The 18,361-nt window shown below is 41.4% G+C and overlaps 1 protein-coding gene across 1 annotated transcript in view; it reads left to right on the top strand.

The window, feature by feature from the left end:
• asap2a (ArfGAP with SH3 domain, ankyrin repeat and PH domain 2a) overlaps positions 1 to 18,361 on the top strand; it is a 211,872-nt gene that overhangs the window by 164,145 nt on the left and 29,366 nt on the right. The window contains 9 exon segments of the mRNA XM_038800288.1: positions 1,243 to 1,245; positions 1,698 to 1,760; positions 1,762 to 1,790; positions 3,503 to 3,692; positions 5,192 to 5,277; positions 5,723 to 5,838; positions 8,150 to 8,217; positions 8,314 to 8,421; positions 10,892 to 11,132. Of these exon segments, the coding sequence (XP_038656216.1) occupies positions 1,243 to 1,245; positions 1,698 to 1,760; positions 1,762 to 1,790; positions 3,503 to 3,692; positions 5,192 to 5,277; positions 5,723 to 5,838; positions 8,150 to 8,217; positions 8,314 to 8,421; positions 10,892 to 11,132 (904 nt within the window).

The raw sequence follows: 18,361 nt of genomic DNA, 5'->3' as shown, positions 1-18,361 counted from the left end.
GCCGTGAATGTCATCTAGGACAGCCCCTCAAAATAGGGTGTGGGTGTGGGAGGATGTTTAAGCAGGTCACAGAAGTAAGCACTCCATTGCTTTAACTGTGTTTTCTGATCTATCAGTTGTGATCCATTTGAGGCTTTGATATGTTGCAAACGCATCTCTGATTCAATTATTTCAGAGAGCGTTCTTCGACTCATGTGCGAGTATCAGCCCCTTTGATCTTTCTTATTGCCTGCTTTCTCCGAGTTGAGATCTGCTAAGAGAGAGGCATCCGGTTAACCTTTCAATGATGTCTCGAGTATCTGAGGAAAGCCCCTTGCCTTTGGCCTATTTTCTTGGTTCAAGGACCTCCTAATGTGTCAGCATTACACACTATATTCTTAAAAGACATTTCTCTTTGCTATTCTGAATTGAAGGTAATGTTAAACCCAACTCTATATGTTGCCAATGTGCAAAATTGCTACTAAAGTCACCCGTTTACTGACGTCAGATTTTGTTTTCTGCTGCTTAACTTGGGATGCAATCATTGTCATATTTAAGGATTTCATTCCCATGTGCATACAGAACTTAGTCTTGCAACAGCCTCTTATATCCTGAGATGACATTAAAACCACCAAGAGCAATTTTTTAAATCTATTCTTGGGCAATTATTCACACCAATCAAGTGAATTATAAAACTGGTCTTCTATCAACAAACAAGCCTTCAGAATATGTGTATTAGCAATCACCACTGTCACCTAGTAAGAGGAATCTGGCTTTATTGAGTCATTTTTGATAGTGGAGCACAGTTTAAAACTGCAGACCTATATCAGGAGGCAATAATCAAATTCTGCCTTGGATCCATGTGATTCTACTGGATCATGGATATGATACTGCCCATTGTAGCTCCCAGAGGCTGACCGCCTGACATTTAGTCCAACAACTAAAGTGTAACGCAATAGTTGTCTGAAAGAAGTGCCCCCATACAAAAGTCATTCATGTTGTGCACATTGAATGCAACAAACAAAAGGCATGTCCGTTGATGGACCACATGACAGGTGTTGTGGGATAATGTTAGAAGACAAATCAATTCATCAATTAATTAGGCACAATATTTCACGGTTAACTTGTCGAGATGATGTGGTGTACCGTGGTCATGAAAGGCTGCTCCAGGTTGGTTTTGTAGTTCTTTTAAATCTTAGATGCACTTGCCTGTGGAGGCTAAACAGCTTCGGTTTTGGATCATTATTTCCCTCTTGGGTACAGTTAGTTCACAGAACCTTAACTTCTCTCTGAATTACATAGCTGAGCAATCAATTGTATGAAACCCTACAAAGAAGAAGACCTTACTGCATGGTTCAAATGGTGGTCCTCCGTCATAAGCTCAGGGCAGCTATAATTGGGCATTAAATGCTAGCATTATCAGTGATGGCCATGTATCAAGAATATACTATTGCTTTTCTACCCAACATTATGGTAATACATTTAAAATGGAAATAATCTACTTACAGTTGTGCCTAAAATGTCTGTCTGGTACTGCAGGCTTATGTGATGGGTTTACACTGTTTTATTCCCACAAGCTGAGCCTCAATCTTATGGTCCATTCAACAATGCATATTGAAATTAAATCTGGCAAACTCTTCAGTTATTTTAATATTTATATTAATAGGTTGGCAAATGCATCAAGATCTAATGAGAGAATTTTTATTTTTGATAGCTAGCCACGAATATTTGGGAATGCAACATTGAATGAGATAATGGAGGATAGTTTGCCTTTGGATGAAAACTGCTAAACCTAATCCTAATAGTGACATGTGAGTATAACAATTTTGCCGTTGTTGTATGGGAAGAGGCCATTTGATTCTGGAAATCGGCAGGCTTTTCCTTTCATACCTTTTCCAAGAGTGCACTATTATTGCAAAATGTGTCTACCTTAAATTTTTTTTCCAAGTTGGCTAACCCTACAACTAATAGGTATGGTTAATTTAATAGTTCACATCATTTGAGAAGTGATATCTTATTCTTTAAAATCATTTTGCTGTTTTTGCAATCTTAATTCCTCTGCAAATCAGATTATGTTATGGAGAATTGAAAATCAGGCTTCACTTTCATGCTTTCCCTACTAAATTAAAAATGACAGTTGTCCTTAATAGTGCTCTCTTTGCATGAAGTAAATAATTAAGAGCACCAAGAAATTTTTGTATATGGAAACTACAGATTGTATTGAATTCAGAATCATAGGGCCTCACGGTAGCATGGTGGTTAGCATCAATGCTTCACAGCTCCAGGGTTCCCAGGTTCGATTCCCGGCTGGGTCACTGTCTGTGTGGAGTCTGCACGTCCTCCCTGTGTGTGCGTGGGTTTCCTCCGGGTGCTCCGGTTTTCCTCCCACAGTCCAAAGATGTGCGGGTTAGGTAGATTGGCCATGCTAAATTGCCCGTAGTGTAAGGTTAATGGGGGGGGATTGTTGGGTTATGGGTATACGGGTTACGTGGGTTTAAGTAGGGTGATCATTGCTCGGCACAACATCGAGGGCCGAAGGGCCTGTTCTGTGCTGTACTGTTCTATGTTCTATTAAACCTGATTGGATTATTTATTAGTTTCAGAATTGAGATTTTCAAGTAGGATTATAATAAAATCTTGCCTTTTGAATAAACTTTTGGGATCAAAGGGATTGTGAAATTTGTTACTCTGAAAATTATTTCATGAGATTTATTTTTGAATAGCTTGGTAAGATTGTCTCAAAATGGGAATTGTTATTCTGGAGAAAGTTGTTTCGTGAACTATCAGCTAGCTTTACATTCGTACTCTGTGTTTTGCATTTTTGAGTAGTTTCCAAAATGTTCTTTTACTCCTGATAAGCATTGTTATTTTCTGATATCCTTTTTTGTTAAAATAGGTTCCTTATATATAATGAAACCTTTTTAACAAACCCCCCCCCCCCCAATCTTTATCTTTTTCTAAAAACTATTCGGATAAAAAATGGGTAATCTCTTCTTTGTGTTTGCACTGAGTCCCTAATACAGCACACCAATTCCTTTTGGACTGCATTGGCCTCGCGTGTATCTGCAATATTCATTGCTCCACCTTCTGTGGCTGCTTGTTCAGCTGCATGGGCCTTAAATTCTGTAATTCCCTTCCTAATTTTTTTCTACCTTGCTCTCTTTTAAGTCAATCCTAAAAATCTACCTTTTCGTCTCCTGTTCTAATATTTCTTCTTTCCCGTTATTTTGAAACTGATAACATTTCTTGTGAAGCACCTGAGGATACTTTTATTTTGTCAAAGTCACTAAGTAAATACGACTTGTTATTATGACATACTTTGCATGGCCCAAATAGTTGCTCCTGATTACTTTATTTAAGGAGCATCTTTAATGATTGTGCAAATGAAGACTAGTTCAAACTTAAATGCTGATCTATATGGGGAATTATGTTTGACATAATTATTCAGTATTTAACAAATTATCTTGTTTCTTGTCACTGATATTAAACAAGGTGGGACGTGGGAAAAATTCTTCTTTTGTAGGGTTGCACGGAAGGACTACATCACTGCTAAATATATAGAACGGAAATATTCGAGAAAAAAGTGTACTGACAATGCAGCCAACCTTAGCTGTCTATGTGATGCAATCAAGTCAAGAGACATTTTCGCATTGATTCAGGTGTACGCTGATGGTGTAGATCTCACTGACCCAATTCCTTTGGCAAATGGACATGTAAGATTTGTTTTAAACTTTCTTTGAAGAAGTTAGAGAATATTCTTTCTTGTGCGGGAAATTTGAAATGATTCAGTTCAGAAAAAAATATGAAGTCACGTAAAGAAAAATACTAAAGGAAAGGCACCCCTGGTGGATCCAATGCTGAGAGAGAATCATCAACAGCAATTTAAACTGGGAACAATGTTCCAGTTTGACTGAACTGGATAAATTGTTCCTGACTGATCTCCTGTAGTATTCCTCTGACTAGATCAAGATTGTCATGGGTAGTTTTTATGGTGGAACTGTGACCTCATCTAATCTGAACCTCTGGGGCTAATGTTCAACTAAGTATGGAGGAGTGCAATTAAAAAGACACTTCTGAGTCAGTAAGAGGTTATTTCTGATGCAACAGGACATATGTCCCTAAATTGCATCTTCCTTGTACATCCCCATCTGGTTTTGAGATTGTTCTAAATAGTAGCAGTTCAAGTGGTGACGCCAATTGACCAAGTCCAGCTACAGCCAGCAAAAACTGACTACTTTCTATTTTTCAATTCAATTGTTATATATGGACAAATCAGTTGTTAAGTGTGACATATTTTGCAAGTGGCAAGAATCGAGACTTAAAAAAAAAACTAATATGTCTAATTCTTGTAGGTGTAGATTTAATTTTTATTCATTCACAAATAGGATTTTAAATCAGGCATTATAATGAAACCATATCATCTCAGATGAGGAAAAGAGACATATCATGATTTTCCTTATTTGAATCACTCATATAATCACTCATTAAGATTTTTCTTTCTACATTGGTCTTTACCACACTTCATCTAAAGCAGCAGGAGGCCTGTCCAGTTTGGAAGACTGCTCCAAAGCCTCTCATAAAAGTATTAGTATTAGTTGTCAGAACAATGATGAGAGAAATGTGTTTTTTTTTAAATAGCTGATTACAAATATTTATTTTTAAAATTTAGAGTACCCAATTCTTTTTTTTTCAATTAAGAAACAATTTAGTGTGGCCAATTCACCTACCCTGCACATCTTTTTTGATTGTGGAGGTGAGACCAACACAGGCACAGGGAGAATGTGCAAACTCCACACAGACAGTGACCCGGGCCGGGATCGAACCCGGGTCCTCGGAGCCATGAGGCAGCAGTGCTAAAGCTGATTACAAATACAGACAGCAGTCCTGAATATGTTATAATGAATCAACAACACTGGAAATCTTAAACTTATCTGGTGTACTTTGTCACATGTAACTAGTCAGAATTTGTGATCAATTCCTTATTCAGCACGTAAACTGAATGAATTTACTGCAAATTCGTGGTGAATTTTGAAAAATGTTTTTCGGTAAATCTGCATGCACAGTAAAATGTGTTACTTTAATTTCTTAGTTGACCACTCGTGGTGCAAGTTCATACATTAGCCAGTGTTTCATAACTTTATAAAAGTACATTTAATTGTACCTACGTATTTAAATGCTTTTGCAGATAATTTCCTTTTCTTTATGTTTCTAGGAACAAGGAGAAACTGCACTACATCTTGCTGTAAGACTGGTGGACAGAACATCTCTCCATGTAGTTGACTTTTTAGTACAGAACAGGTCAGCACTTCATTATGAAATATGTTTTTAAAAAATTGATCTTATACAAACTAGAAAGTATGATGACAAGGCTATTCGGACTAAGGTCTGAGAAAATTCATGCTTATCTGTTATTTTGATCACTAGTCATCTGGATGTGCAGGCAACCACAGTGTCAGTCTTACCCAATGATTTATATCTTTGACTAACTAGCCTATCTAGACCATGAAATGGATGACAGCTTTCCAAGTGGATGAGAACAGGGTTTGGGAATGGAAAATATCTTGATCCTGTAAAATGGTATTCTTACTGATAATGCAAGCATAATTTTACACGCTTGTTTTACATAGTTAAGAGGAAATTGCCACCAATGCAAGCCAAGTATTGTATGTAGTTCTCGAGTGTTTTAATATCATCTTTTGATATAAAATCCTGTATATGAATTTGTTCCTGTTTGGTCCAACAGTGGGAATCTTGATAAGCAGACTGCCAAAGGTAGTACAGCATTGCATTACTGCTGTTTAAATGACAATGTGGAGTGTCTTAAGTTGCTTCTAAGGGGGAAAGCTTCCATTGAAATAGGTATGTTACTATAAAATCATATTTCTTTTAATATTCGAAAATCCCTTCTCTGACTATATTGCCATGGGAGTGTATCTTGAAGAAATGTTTGTCTTATCACATGGCTTCAGTGATGTCATTGTGTGGGTGGAGCTGGGCTGTGGCTCTAAGTTTTACATTCATTTTGGTTTGGGCTTGGTTTGGTGGCTCTGAGTCTTTTTGCTTTCATTTTCACATTTGGCTGCTGTATTCAGACAGACAAGTATCCTGGAGTCTCTCTCTACCTTCAGTTTAAAAGCTGTTTCCAGCTTATTTGATAACTTGAAAATAAATAACTGTTTTCTAGAAGGAATTCAAACCTGCTGATTTGGAAAGGGACACAAGAGCATCCAAACCAGGTCTTGAGTGCTGTGTGTTGGGCCACACTTTGAAAAGAGTTTTCTGGTTTATGGGATCTTGTTATTAAATTGGAACAGCGTAAGGTGGAAATTTAAAAAGGGTTATACACAGAGTACTGCAGCTGTGTGGGCTATTTATGTTGGTAGTTAATAAAATGCTTTCTGTGTGTGTTTTTAAAAATGTTAACTAAATTAGTAGAATAAACTTTGTTTTTGATTAAAAGTAGGCCTCTGTTGAATAACACCTGAAAGGCAGGCCCTTATGCTCATCGTAACCAAAATAAATATACAGTTGTAGGTCAGGTGAATTCCATGATGTGGAGTTTTCTAAACCCTGGCCCATAGTATATATATATTTTTTAAATGTTGCAAATACACAGGTCATTTCAAGATTTGAAAAGAGGAGAAAAGATTAAGCGTTTGAGGTTGACATCCTTTTTCAGAATTAGAAAAGAAAAATGAGGCCAGTGAAAATCAACAGCAAAAATTGTGGCACAAATACTTCTCCACATTAAGTGTGTTAAGTTGGGCTCAATCGACCATGTATTGCATGTAGACCAAAGATTCCTTGCATCATACAGATTCATAAAGGTCATGCTGATTTATGTAAAATTTCCATTTGTTATGAATTTGCATTAAAATAGTAATATATGATCTGATTACTTAAGTTATGAAGAAAGGGGTGCCAATAATTAAGCTTTTTAACTGGAACAGGGAAATCTAATGGAGGCCTTAAAAAGAAATTATCAAAAGTTGTCAGAGGTTGACCAGTGCAAGAATATTCCCAATAATTGGTAGCAAGGTACACAGATTGGATTTATCACTAGAAGAATGAAAGGGAAGGTTTTTTTCATAGCCATTTGTTAGAGCATAGAGTATATCACCACAAGTAACTACTGAGCAGAGGAAATAACATTATTTAAAATGGAATTGGGTAAGTAGTTAAAAAGGTTGCAATTGAGAGCAGGGAAGTGAGTGATAGGGATAGCTTCACTGGAGCTGACACGGACTTGATGGCCTGAATGGCCTTGCATTTTGCTGTGACTGATGTGATTTAGTCATAAACATTAAGTATCTTGCCATTCTTAAGCCAGTTTTAATATAGAAGTCTAACCATTAGCTGCATTCCTCCCTCAAACGCTCCCCAATTGCACAAGTATGTCCAAATTGCACAAGCATTGCACAACAGTCCAAAGATGTGAGGGTTAGGTGGATTGGCCATGCTAAATTGCCCGTAGTGTCCTAATAAAAAAGTAAGGTTAAGGGGGGGGGTTGTTGGGTTACAGGTATAGGGTGGGTTTGAGCAGGGTGATCATGGCTCGGCACAACATTGAGGGCCGAAGGGCCTGTTCTGTGCTGTACTGTTCTATGTTCTATGTTCTATGTCTGCCTCATTAATTATTTCTATTTGTTACATTGGATTAGTTCATGAGAATATTGCAATACCATCCCAAAGAGAGCTAACGGTATAAACTGGGCTGTTCCACATCAGTTTATGAAGCTATAAAGAGATCAATTAACAGAAAGATCAAATTGCAACTCTTACTGTGGTTTCTGAAAATGCATCATATTAAAATTTCAGCATAAGAGCACAAAGCAAAATGCTGCCAATGCATATTCAGTTTTGAAATCCTGATCTGAGCTAAGTGCAGTGTTTCCATATAATTATGGGTTCAGAGAGTCCTGAATATGAAAGATTATGAAGACATGTTTGTGCAGTTCTCTTTAATGAATTAAATTGAATTTAATCCAGATTTCAGTTGATCATATGTCAGTGTTGGTTAGTTTTCAGCTTTACCATGTAGCTTTTGCCAAATCTGAAACTAAAGTTCTCTTATAGTTGACGTTTTGTGTTTAGTCTGTTTCAGCTCTTTTGAGAAAGTACCGAAATGTAACTAAAAACTATGAATTTTAAGCAATGGTTTTATTTTCAGCTAATGAAGGAGGGGAAACTCCACTTGACATAGCTAAACGGTTAAAGCACACACAGTGTGAAGAGGTGGTATGTCCTATATTTACATATTCTTAAATATTCTAAATTTATTATAAGGTCTTCACATTTATGTTTTTTAAAATAAATGGTGAATCTCTTTTGTAGCTTATACAGTCATTATCAGGCAAGTTTAATACTCATGTCCATGTGGAATATGAATGGAGATTGCATCATGAAGACCTGGATGAAAGTGATGATGATATTGAAGACAAGGTAGGAATTTAACATTCAGTCAGAAATTCTGTCAATATAATTTCTTCACAATTATGGAATTATTTCAACATCTACCTTCCATCGTTGGAAATGGTAACTAATCAAATTATCTCAATGTTTTCAATCCAAATTTTCACGTCCAATTCAGTTTACGGATCTGTCCATTATATTTCACTATTGTGTCTACTAACAGTAAAAAGTGAGCTGCTACTTGCCAATGCTTGGAGCTTGAATGTAGTGATCCAGTTTTTCTATAATCAGAATTGTGATAAAACTTGAGATTAAGAGGCATGTTCTTTGAATTTATCGTCTGCTGCCGTCAACTTTATTCCCATTAATCTTTCATTCTTAGAAACATGTTCCAGGTCTAGCCTTTGACGTTGCTCCTCTTTCATTTTGCATCACCTAAGTTTTGTAAATTGCTATTGACTTCCAAATTATTCAGTTTATGCCAATATGACCAGTATGATTTCTGCATGACTGGTTTTGTAGCCTATTCACAACCTTCTAGAACTCTACTTTGTAATACTTCAGTGAATCATTTGTCATACGTTCTGTGACAAAATGTTTACGTGCTCTCTTACTACCTGTGATCTGTATGTTTTGTATGGAATAGATTTGTCTTTTTTTAATTCTTGGCATGTGTACTGCCGTTAAATAATTCAACAGAAAGCTTTCATGATAAAAATAAATAGCTATTTATTCTCACACACTTGTCTGAATTAACACAACACACAATTGTTTTCTATCTTGCATGCATACAAACACATGCAAAGATTAGATACAGGTAAAGTTAGTGCACTTTTACAGACTACACTTAATTCAGTCTTTAAATTACATTTCCGGTCTCCCATGAGGCAGGCCTGTAATTTTAACTGGATTTGATGATTTAAAGTTGAAGTGAGGGTCTTGTAAACATAGGGTTCAGAGCAGGTACTGAGTCAGATAACTAGGAGGGTGTTCTCAGGTGAACTTTGAAAGCAAAATAGGTTAAGCACTTTGTCTGCTTGATGACTTGCAACTACTTTCATGTAACTTTCTCAGACTGGATGACGACTCTCTGCTGGGTCCTCCGATAATAAAGGTGCAATTCCAATTCCTGAAACTAATTTTGATTGAATGACTGCTGGTTTGACACTCTGAGGCTCCTCCTCAGCGGGGGGAGACCATCATGCTACAATGGGTAGTTGATAATGGTCATTGAGTTTCAATTTCCTTTTTGTCGAGTATGAAACATGGAGAAGCCAGTCTGGAAAATCCATAGTCTTTAGGTATTGGCCTATCCTTATAAATTCAGATGTCCACAAATAGCTGTACGGTTGCATTTTTATTGCACTTGAGAAGGTGGTGGTGAGATATCATCTTGAACCATTGCAGTCCATGTCCAGTGTTTTAAAAGTATTGACTGAAAATTCATAATATGACATGCCTGTACTGAATATTTACTTCTGTGTCTATTTTTTGATGAAATTGTTCACTATGCTGTAGTTGATAACTTGAGCATTGATATTTTTTAATGAGTGGGACTCCCTTGGCTCTGATCCTCTCTCTGACTGTCCTTTGACTTCCTTCAGTTTAACTGGGTCACTGTCTGTGCGGAGTCTGCACGTCCTCCCCGTGTGTGCGTGGGTTTCCTCCGGGTGCTCCGGTTTCCTCCCACAGTCCAAAGATGTGCGGGTTAGGTGGATTGGCCATGCTAAATTGCCCGTAGTGTCCTAAAAGTAAGGTTAAGGGGGGGGGGGGGTTGTTGGGTTACGGGTATAGGGTGGATACGTGGGTTTGAGTAGGGTGATCATTGCTCGGCACAACATCGAGGGCCGAAGGGCCTATTCCGTGCTGTACTGTTCTATGTTCTATATTCTATAACCCAAACTCATCCACTCAGCAAGTCTAATCAGCAGCTACTAGCTGTTACCTCTAGTTATATTGTTAATATTTAAGGTGCCAGATTGTTTCTTTCTATCATTGTTTTCTCTTTCTTTCCTTTGTTCTCTTTTGCTATACCCCTTTTCTCTAAATGCCATGTTTATCTATTTCATACTTTTCCCATTGCAATATTTCTTGCATTTCTATTACGTGCGTTTCGCTATCCACCACTGTTGAAGAAAACCATTAGTTATGTAACGTGCTCCTTTCTCCAGTCAAAGACTCCTTCACTTTAGATGCTTTGATATCATCTAGGATTATACTGCTGAAGTAATTTCTTTGCTGGTCTGCTGAGCACTCTTCCAACTATGATACCTGAGGAGTAGTTATATTAAAGCCTATAACTGTACCAAACCATAATACAAGCAAGTATCTTAAGAACTCAGCTTCACACTGCCGTCTCCCTACTGTGGAAGACCAGAATTAATGCCTTGTCCATTGTGCTCAAAATACCAAATTTTATATTGCACAGTTAGCGTCATGATACTACGTGAATTAATATGTCCAATTAAAGTTCTTAAATTTTAATATCTATCATTTTCAGCAATCCAGTCCCAATCGACCTATCAGTTTCTATCAAATATATCAGTCAGGAGCAATCCAGCTTCAGCCTCCAGCTCCTCTTGCAATCCTGCCAAGAGATTCAGCCAACTCCATGAAAGATAAACAGCGACCATTCATTCCGAGTATGCTGCACAATGAAACCTACGGAGCTGTACTGAGCTCCAGCCCTCCTCCTTCTGTAACTGATGCACCTCCACTTCCACCTCGGAATACAAGTAAAGGTGAGCCATATATATTTGGTGGGTATTAGTGATTGTTGGTTACTTACGATTAAGCTATACTGTAAGATTTCCACTTTTTAATGGTCTACTTTCAGATACTTAAAAAAAAATTTCTTCATTCTCCATTAATTCTGGAATTAATATGAAGGAGCAAAATGGGACAAAGCTGGTGAAATTGACACCACTTTGGGAAGCCAGTTCCAACTCACTGACTTCCAGGTTTCATGTGCAACCCTTCAGGAGAGGCTGATTGTCAATTGTAATGTATTGATTGCTCAATTAGAGCAGTGTTGACAGGTATTTTTGGTTTAACGCCAGGTCCATGGATTGACCGATCTTTCTGAAACTCTCCAGTGAAAGCAAAGCTGGAATATATCATAACTGAGGGGTTTGATTGATTAGAGGAAAAACGGCACTGCATACTCAGAATTCACAGCTGTTTACTTGATATTAGAAAAGGGTCTTCACAGTACATTTGCTGAGTTAACTTGTACACATTGGAGGTTTCTTCTACACTTTTGAGGTTTGATCTATTGCCGCTTCTGCTGCCTTAGATTGGACCTCCGAGGAGGACCAAAAACAGCAGCAACCTGCTGATTACAGACATCTAGATGCACAGGAGACAGGGGAGTGGCAGGGGGCTGTTAGGTGGTGGCAGACATCTGTAACCTGTTGGAAGAGAATCTGCTGACCTGGTCACCATGCTTTATCAGTGACTAAGAAAGTCACCACTGTCAATGTTTTTGCCTCTGGATCCTTTCAAGGCTCTGCCAGATATATTTACAGACTCTCCCAGTCAGCGGTTCATAGCTGCATAAGGCAGATAACTAATGGCTTGTTTGCTGGGCCACCGATTATGTTAACCTTGCCTGTGATTACACTGGTCAGAATGAATGGGTGCTCAGTTTTGCCTCACGCAGGTGCATGGTGTCAGCAGCTGCACAGCATCAGGGCACTGACAAATTACTTGTCAACCATAAGTTTTCACTCCATCAGTGTACGTCCACAAAGCTATTAATGCAGGTGTGAATAAAATTCATTGACAGCTGCCATGATGCATCTTTCTGTGGCGGTCCAATCTCCGTGGCTTTTTCTCAACTCAAAGCAGAGTTACGAGTAGCTGCTAGGGCACATGACATACCCATTTGGAACATGGCTGATTTCAGAAGCCTGAGGAATGAAGTCCTGAAGTGCTACATACAGTGAATACCATATGACTATCAAAGATGTTATTGAACAAGCCACCATCATGCTGAAGTTGCCTTGACAGATCTGGATGCGTTCTTCAGTACTCAACAAACAATTCCCTGCGCACTTCCGGTGGTGGCCATGAGGTGAACGGCCACACATAAGATGGCCCCTGCTTGGGGATTTGGCTTTTGGCCCTTTTTGCCTGTTTAACGGGTGTTGTTTAGGAAGAAACGTGGTGTAGTTTGAGAGTTTTTCTTCCTTCTCCAGCGTGTGATGTCTGGAGGTTATAATACGAGGAATACGTTAAATAATGGGCGCTCGTCTGACTTAGCAGGACTCGTGTTGCAGTAGTGGAGAAAATGGTGGAAGCCTCTGTGTCATCGTTGCCCTCTCAGTGAACAACTGAGAGGCTGGTGGAATTCCTAACGGAGGAGTTTAAGGAACAGAGACAAGTGGTCTCTGACCTGGTGAAGGTGGCGGTGACACCCATTTGTGTAACTTTGGCCAGGGTGGAACAACAGCTGGAAGCGCAGGGCTCAATGATTCAGAAGGTGGAGGAGACAGTCACGGTCTATAGTGATTGGATTGACTCCTTGGAGGCGGACGGGCAGAAGTTACTGAAGGCCAAGGCCAACGACCTGGAGAGTCGCTCCAGACTCCAAAATTTGAGAATCGTTGGACTGCCAGAAGGCATTGAAGGTGCACCTACCACGGGCTATGAGGAAAAGATGTTTGGGAAACTGGTGGGGAGGGGGTCTTCACAAACCATGCTGAAGTAGATCAGTCCCACCAATTGTTGCAACAGAAGCTCAGATCTAGGGATCCGCCATGGCCAATCATTGTCCAACTCCACAGGTATTTAGATATGGAAAAGATCCTGCGATGGGCGAAGGATACTCGAGAATGTAGATGGGACTGCCATCCCATCAGAATCTCTCAGGATGTTGGGGCAGAACTGGCAAAAAAAGGCATGCTGGGTTTAACAGGGCCAAGGCGGCTCTGTGCAAGAACAAAGCCGGTCTGGAGTGGTGTAGCCGACTTGCCTCTGTGTCACGTTTAGAGACGGGGATCGCTATTTTGACACGCCGGAAGAGCCGAAAAACTTGGTAAAGAAGCATGGACTGGGGGAGGATTGAATTAAGTTGTTGGCTACACCTGAGTGTTGGCTTTTTTAAAATGTTTCTGTCATTTTGCTGTCTTTTTTCTGGATTATTGCTCTTATGGTTCTAACTGTATTGTTAGAAATTGTTGATAATGTTGGGGCGAGAGGGTTTGGTTGTGGGTATAGGTTTTTACCTTCTTAGATTGTTTGATGTTAAAGTTGGGTTTGGGTAGCGGGGCTGTTTGCAGATTCTTTTGGTGTATGCCGTTCTTTTTCTTTGTGGTCATCCTGCTAGCAGTTATGCAAGTTAACAGGAGCATAGTGAGGCAGAGAGCTGCGGTTGGTTATCTGGTGGGTGATTCTTGTTTTCTTTTGTTCATTAAAGTAACGAGCCATGAAGGGTTGGGTTTTCTTTGTTTGGGATGGGGAGTTTGGTGCTCTGGGCTGGGGGGGGGGGACAGAGGCGGATTTCTGATGACAAAGTTTTGTTGCGTACTGGTTTGTTGGGGGAGGGGTGCGGGCAGAGGCCCCCAATCAGGCTGGTTACATGGGACATGTGGTCAAATGGGCTTGGTCTGGGTGTTTGCCCATCTCAGGAGTTTGAAGAAGGACGTGGTCTTGCAGGAGATGCATCTGAAAGTTTGCGATTGGTCAAGGATACAGAAAGAGTGGGTGGGGCAAGTATTCCACTGGACATTTGACATAAGGGCAAGACACCATGGTGCCGATCAATAGGAGGGTGACCTTTTCGGTGGCTAATATTTGGGAGGAATCAGGGGGATAATGAGTGGGGTGTTGGCGGGCACTCTGGTGGTCTTGGTGAACATATAAGCGCCGAACTGGGACCGACACAAACTTCATCAAAAGGGTGCTGGCGGCCATCCCCGAGCTTGACCCTCATCAGTGAATCATTTGGGGGGGCTCAAGCCCAAATCCTTTACACCATCGGGGTGGCTAAGAAGTTGCCAGTGTTCATGGAACTGATGCGGGGATGGGACCCGTGGAGATTTAGATACCCGAGGGAGAAGGAGTTATCCTTCTTTTCGCATGTGTGTTGAGTCTACTCCTGTATGGATTTCTTTGTAGTGGGGAAATGGTTAATCTTCGGAGTGGTGGGGGGGGAAGGGTACTCGGAGATAGTAATATCAGGTCATGCCCCACACTATGCGGACGTGTGGTTGGAGATGGGCCGCTTTCAGAAACCCCCGTGGAGGGCTGACGTGGGGTTTGGTGAGAGGATAGCTCCTACTATTGGAAATTAGGTGGATTTTAATAAGAATGATGAGGGTTCATCTTCCATGTTTTGGGAACCACTGAAGACGACGGGGGCAGGGTGGGGAAGAGAGGAGATAATTTCATTAAGGCCCGTAGAGATGTCTGGTGAGGTGGCGAGGCAGCAGCTGGTGGATTCCATCTTCAAGGTGAACCATCAATACTCTGCTGCCCCAACGGTGGAGCTGTTAGAGGACCAGCCAGATACCAGGCATTGATCTTCCTGATCTTGAAGAAGGATAAGAATTCCAAGAAGTGTGGGTCATCTAGGTTCATCTATCTGTTGAATACAGATGCAAAATTGCTGGCTAAGGTGCTGGCAACCTGCTGGGAGGGGTGCCTGCCGAAGATAATTTCTTGGGATCAGACAGGTTTTTTTAAGGGCCGGCAGTTGTCGGCCAACATTCGGAGACTACTGAAAGTGGTGCTGACACCCTCCTCTGGATCGATCCAGCGGTAATCATCTCCATGGACCCGGAACAAGCATCCGACCGGTGGGATTGGGGTACCTTTTTGAGGTATTGGGGCGGATTTGACTTTGGACAAATTCATTTCGTGGGGCCGTTGACCATTGCACTTGGATCATCAACGACGGGTAAAAGGGTGTAGAGAGGGGAGGTAGGGAGCACAGGGTGTCCCTGTATATGGACAGTTTGTTGCTATATGTCACGGATCTGCTCTCCAATGTTGGGAAACTAATGGAGGTGCTTAAGAAGTTTGGTCCTTCTCAGGATACAGATTGAACATATACAAGAACAGAGTTTTTCCGGGAGCGGATCTGGCGAGGCTACTGCTTCGGTAGGCCAGGTCTAGTTCTAGATATCATTGGGTGGAAACCATTGAGAAAGTGCAGGGGTGGTTTTGGGAGCAGGAGTTGGTATGGGGGCGGGGGGATGGAGGAGGCTTCTTGTATAGGTTTGAGCTTGAGGGAACTTGTTTCCGCTCCTCTTCTGTTCTTTTTGGCTAGGTTCACTTTGAGCTCAGTGATACTAGCCTCTCCAAGAATATAGAATCAATTCGGGGAGAGCACATTAAATTTGGGTCTATATCCCTGCTGGCACCAATCTGGGTTTGTACCAGTTTGGATGGACTCGACATAATAAAGAGGAAGGGGGTTAAAAGGTTTAGAGATTTGTTTGTGAAGGGTGGGTTTGCTGAATTGGAGGAGTTAATGGAGAAATTTCAACTCCCAAGATGGAATGATTTTTGCTATTTGCAGATGCAAAATTTTGTTTGTAAGAAGTTCTTTTTGTTTCCTGAGTTGCCTGCGCCTTCACTTATGGATAAGATGTTGTCTGGGAAGGGAAGATATCAGACATATATGTGCAAATGGTGGTGATGGAAATGACTTGGCTGGAAGAAGCGTTGGGTTTGGTTTTGGATGGGGTGGATGTGGAGCGAGGTATCTTGGCCATCGCCTCTCTAATAGTCCGGAGGTGATGGAGGGCACCAACGTTGCCTAAGGCGTCGGCATGGCTGGGGGATTTGTTGGAATTTCTGCATTTGGAAAAAATTAAGTAAACCACTAGGGCATCGGAGGAGGGATTCTACTCGAGGTGGATGCTGTTCATTGCCTTCTTTAAGGAGCTGGTTGTCATCAGCAAATAGAGGGGGGCTGGTAGGCGGGGGTGTGGGGCTGGGGTGGGTCAAGGTTAATCCGGGTTAGGTGGGGCTGTGTTGGGGGGATATTTTTATAAAGGTTATATAAATTTGCCAGAATATTCTGAATAAAAATATATTTTTTTAAATAATAGTTTCCTACAATGGACAGTGTGTGTTGTGCTCTGAGAAACATTTCACAGGGATCTGTGGCTCTCGGGTCCTCGACATTCACACCAGACCTCACAATGTCTCATGGCATCAGGCTTCACAGCGGCAGACACCCAGGTTCAATTCCTGGCTTGGGTCATTGTGTGGAATCTGCACGTTCTCCCCGTGTCTGCGTGGGTTTCCTTCGGATGCTCGGGTTTCCTCCCACAAGTCCTGAAATATATGCTTGTTAGGTGCATTGGACATTTGGAATTTTCCCTTAGCGTACCTGACAGGCGCAGGAATGTGACGACTAAGGGATTTACGTAGTAACTTCATTGCTGTGTTAATGTAAGCCTACTTATGACACTAATAAAGATTATTATTATTATTAAATATGGGCAAGGAAAATTGCTGCTGATCACTCACCCTGTCGCTCGCCCTATCATCAGATACACATGAAGGAAAAAGCAATACAATTACAAAGTATAATTGTATCAGTTTCTCCCTAGTGGCGGGCCTGTAGTTTCTTGTTGAACTGAGGCTTTTGGTTGAAGTAAAAGCCTTGTGAGTAGAGGTTTCTTAATAAGCAGTGAAGCTTCTTGTAGTTGAATTTTAGGAGGTTTGTCCTTAGGTGAACTTGAAGTTGGATCAGGTTGTGAGAGTCCTTCTCCCACTCAAGATATTGCAGTTATTACCTTGACTGCTTAGTTGACCACAGCTGATTCGATAGTTACTACTGATTTCTCTGCAGGACTAAACCTTGCTGTTTTAAAAACAGTTAACAAACATGGCTGTCTTGCCATTATGACCTGTTACAAGTCCAAAGTCCTTTTCCAAATATGGTGGTGTGCTAGCCCGATAAAAGGCTTGGTCTTTGACACCTTTAGAGTTTGATGTGATAGCACTGCACACCCAGCCACTGTCATGTTCACTGTCTGCACCCGTCCGCCAATGACAAAGGACATCCCACCTCTTAAAATTCCCCTTCTGCTCCACTAACCGAGCCAAATTCAACTTGTGCAGCAGCGTCCAAGCCCGTGCCAGCTGGATGCCCAGGTATCTGAAATTTGCCCTCGCCACCTTGAACAGCAGCAACCTCAACCTCCTCTCCTGCTCCCTGGCCTCAATCAGGAACACCTCACTCTTTCCCATGTTCATCTTGTATCCGGAAAACCAGCCTAAGTCCTCCAAAATCCCCATAATTCTGCCGATGCTCCCCAGTGTGTCCGAAATATATCGCAGCAGGTTATTCACATACAACAAACCCTTCTGCTCACCACCCCCCCCCTCCAAACTCACCACCATGCACAATCCCTTTCCAACCACTCGACACTCTAAGCACTATTGCCATTGGCTCTATCGGCAAGGCAAAAAACAACTGGGAGAGTGGGTATCCCTGTCTTGTCCCACGGTACAACCCAAAATTACCCGAGCTCACCCGGTTCATCCACACGCTTGCTACCAGCGCCTTATACAGCAACTGGACCGAATCCACAAACTGCTGCCCGAACCCAAACCGTCCCAACACCTCCCATAGATATTCCCACTCCACCTGGTCGAAAGCCTTCTCTGCATCCATTGCTACTGCCACCTCCACTTCCTGCCCCTCCGGGGGCATCATAATCATATTAAGTAACTTCCTTGCATTTGCCGACAACTGTCTCCCCTTCACATACCCTGCCTGATGCTATCACTCCCAGGACACAGTCCTCGATTCGTGAGGCCAGCACCTTCGCCAGCAGCTTGGCATCCACATTTAGCAATGATATCAGACAGTGGGACCCGCATTGCTTCGGATCTTTTATCTTTTTTCAGTATCAGGGAAATAGACGTCTGTGATAATACGGGGGGGGGAGGAGCTCCCTCCCCTCTCCCTCCCCTCGTTATATGCCCTCACCAGCAGAGGCCCCAA

Source organism: Scyliorhinus canicula, chromosome 6, assembly GCF_902713615.1.
Source record: "Scyliorhinus canicula chromosome 6, sScyCan1.1, whole genome shotgun sequence".
Lineage (NCBI taxonomy): Eukaryota > Metazoa > Chordata > Chondrichthyes > Carcharhiniformes > Scyliorhinidae > Scyliorhinus > Scyliorhinus canicula.
This window is presented reverse-complemented; position numbering and strand designations above follow the sequence as displayed.